Here is a 3652-nt window from a genome sequence, read left to right as displayed (position 1 = left end):
AATTTGTTCATTTGCAGGCAATCTATAGCAGGACCACAACATAAAAGAAAGAAATCTAATTTTGTGATCAGTGTACCTGTACATGTCTTAAAAGTAAAATTTGAATCATTTTCTATCTCGGACCCCGATGACCTGTACTGGATTGAAATTAATTTGATATTTTCAATGAGAAACAAGATGTGTTTGTGAAACACTGATACCCCTGTATGGTAGCTGAACGAGGTTGGATTTTCTTAAATACATGTCAAACTCCAAAGGTCAAAATGTAAAAATGTTGTCATCCAAAGGAAGGACTTATCACACGGAATACATCTATGAAATACCAAAACCCTAGTTCTGACTGTTCAAAAATTATGGTCAAGGATAAAGTTTTTTAAAAAGTGGGTCCAACTTTAAGATCAAAGACAAAACTCTTTCTAACCTATAAAAAGGCCTTGTCACGATGAATAGACCTTTGAAGTATGAAAGCCCTAGCTCCAACTGTTCAAAAGTAACGGCCATAGCTAAAATTTTGTAATTTTGTAAAAATAGGTCAAACTCCAAGGTCAAGAGGTCAAATTTGGTGGAACCCATAGAAATGTCTGGTCACAAGTAATACACCTGTGAAATATATACAAAAGGCATTGCATAGCCCCACCCACTCAAAAGTTTTGGGCAAGCTTAAAGTTTTTTTTAGGAAAAACAGACAGACAAATACACAGACAGAATAAAAACTATGTACCACAGAAACTTCGTTTACGGGGGCATATTATAAATATAATATAAGATTATGCACAACTATATTGGAAAAGAATGGTTCCTTCTCTCTCTCTCTCTCTCTCTCTCTCTCTCTCTCTCTCTCTGCTGTTGGCATTATCCTCTGTTTGTTTTTGTTTTTTTTTTTTGCAAAAGAAGACTTTCAAAATGTTTCTGGTATTAAAAAATTACCATTCTTATAAAATAGAAAACGCCAGCGAATCATGTCACATCTAATCCATCAATTATGGAGATAGGTGTTAAATCGTTTTTCATTATTGACAAACACGTTGCTGAAACAAGAATATCAGCAGAATTGTTTAAAGTGTTCTATGGTCGATACAATGACCTTGTCAGCAAGTACAGTTAATCATTGAATCAAATGCTGACTGACGTTTTTCATATGTACTAATTGTTAGTCTATTATTTATAAAATCTAATGTTTTTGAGATTCGTGTTTGTACTGCTCCTATTTTGTATTGTTTTATGAACTTATGATCTTAAATACTGTTCGTTATCTCCATATGTTTCATTCAATAAAAATGAAATTTGCAAAATGTTGAGATTGAAAAAAGTGTAACGGAAAAATAGAACATTATTAAATTAATAAAGTTGAATGAATCTACTGTCTTAAATTATAGATATGTATACTGAGTATTGTCATCTTTCATATTGTCTTACTTTTTCATATCATTTCATACTAAATATCGCTATATATTATATATATATATATATATATATATATATATATATATATATATATATATATATATATATATATATATATATATAAATGAAATTTGCAAAATGTTGAGATTGAAAAAAGTGTAACGGAAAAATAGAACATTACTACATGTATAAAAAGTTGAATAAATCTACTGTCTTAAATTATAGATATGTATTCTGAGTATTGTCATCTTTCATATTGTCTTACTTTTTCATTTCATTTCATACTAAATATCGCTATATATTTTGAAGGGAAAATTCATAATTCATGTAGGAAATTCATGTCCTTTCCACTTCATTTGAAAAGATATTATTTTGTATATAAGTATGGCTTTTTAAAATTTTCTTTAAAAAGCTCTGCTTGTAAGTTTTGACTCCAATGTAATAGAAATACTTCGGGTTATTATTACGTTGTAGTATAACCATCTTTTTTTCTTTCTTTTTTTTTTTTTTGGAGCACGTACCAGTTATTATCAACCTTTGAAACATAAAAAAATCCGGTTTCCATTGTCAGCTTATTCATAACATATTCATCTTATTCATAACATTGAATTAAAAAGCCTCATGGCAATGGAAACAGAGCTGCAACATGTTTTGCAATGTTGAAACGTTTGTTTCTAAACTAGTACGGACGTACTATTTTGACTTGATAATTATCTGCATATGCATGCATTAATAATTTTTTTATTTTGAAAAATTGCGGATTCACATTCACATGTTTTAATACATAAAAGTCGAATCAAAAAACCTCATTAATTGCTCAAAACTTGCTTTGTAAGAAATAACAACAGAAATGTTTTCAGGGTTTTATTTTTAGATATTGAGACAACGCAAACGAAAATATTAACATTCATACATTTTATACGCAATTACACATAAATAGTCCCCTTTTCATAATTATCACAAAAATTTAGTAATATTTATGATATGTATATTTCTTCAAAGCTCTTCGCGCACTTGGTGAAAGGAAATCAAGACCCATCAAATTACTTGAACCCATCGGCATGTTTGACATTATTAGAGCTTCCGGCATTGGGCTGCCTGAAGATGACATCATAGAAGGAGACATTGCCATACTTCCTGCCATGGGACTTGTCATTGGCATTGTGGGATTGGCTGCCATCGACGTCATAGGACTCGCCATCATAGGACTTGTAGCCATTGGTGCCATAGCATTAGTAGACGGCATATTCATCACGGCATTTGTATTCATTGGCGTCACTGAATTTGCTGGCATTGTAGACATGGGACTTGTCATCATAGAATTCATAGGAGATGCAGACATCATTGGAGCAGAAGACATAGACGTCATGGGACCTCGTGCCATCATGCTTCCCGCCAGTCTTGACATCATAGACAAGACAGTTCGCATGCTGGGTGACGTCGTCATCATCTGAGTGATCACTGGCATGGAGGTCCCTGTCATCATCGCTAACTGCGCCGCGTCTCTTAGGAGTGGTGTGGACATTGAACTGCTTAACATGCCACTGGACGGATTCATTGAACCAGCCATCACGTCGGGCATCGGCATGCCTTGATTTGCCATAGCTGCAGAGGGAGGGGACATGGCATTTGTCACAGGGTTGGCCATTCCTGGGGCTCCCATGGCGTTAGGCATAGAAGCGGCTGGAATAATGGAGTCGCGCATGCCCACTGGAGATCCCGATGCCATTGCTGGATTAGATGCACCTTGTGACATGACCCTCTGGCGATTTTCTAAATAGAAATATAAATAATATTTATTTTATACCAAATAAATGTTTTGAACTTTTGGTATATTTAAAAAAATGTTTTGCTGCTAATAGCGAAGAGAAAGAGAGCAATGCACGTACTGTGAAATTTCAGTGGTTTTGGAATAGCCATTACATAGCATATCAGCGCCGAAAAGAGGAAAATGATGAATGATCTCATCTGAAATAAAACACATAGTTTTCATTAGGCAAAAAGTTCTACAAAGTCAAACTCAAATAGTAAGAAAATTACTTTTTTGGTAAAAAAAAAAAAAGAGATAGTAGAAAGAATTCAAAGTTTACCTTAAATCTAAAGCTGTGTTGAAGTGAAATAACTAAAATCGAAATTATGTTTATATCTCTATGAAACCACTATATATATACTCTTTTCAACTCTGTTCATTTAGTTTTGGACAATGGATTTCGGTCAATCGACGCGAATGTGATAAACTTTTTCTTTG

The 3652-nt window shown here is 33.4% G+C and overlaps 1 protein-coding gene across 1 annotated transcript; it reads right to left on the bottom strand.

Moving 5' to 3' along the window:
* Positions 1 to 2264: 2264 nt before the first annotated feature.
* On the bottom strand, positions 2265 to 3370 carry LOC134254519 (uncharacterized). The gene is made up of 2 exons (XM_062737041.1): positions 3294 to 3370; positions 2265 to 3177 (listed from the first exon to the last, which is right to left on the bottom strand). Exons 1-2 carry the CDS (start codon positions 3322 to 3324, stop codon positions 2372 to 2374), a joined length of 837 nt encoding a protein of 278 aa, XP_062593025.1. The 5' UTR covers positions 3325 to 3370; the 3' UTR covers positions 2265 to 2371.
* Between the last annotated feature and the right edge of the window lie 282 nt (positions 3371 to 3652).

Source organism: Saccostrea cucullata, unplaced genomic scaffold (assembly GCF_032062105.1).
Source record: "Saccostrea cucullata isolate Sc308-1 unplaced genomic scaffold, CSIRO_AGI_Scuc_v1 ctg19, whole genome shotgun sequence".
Lineage (NCBI taxonomy): Eukaryota > Metazoa > Mollusca > Bivalvia > Ostreida > Ostreidae > Saccostrea > Saccostrea cuccullata.
Note: the sequence above shows the minus strand (reverse complement) of the source record. Positions and strands in the feature narration are given on the sequence as shown.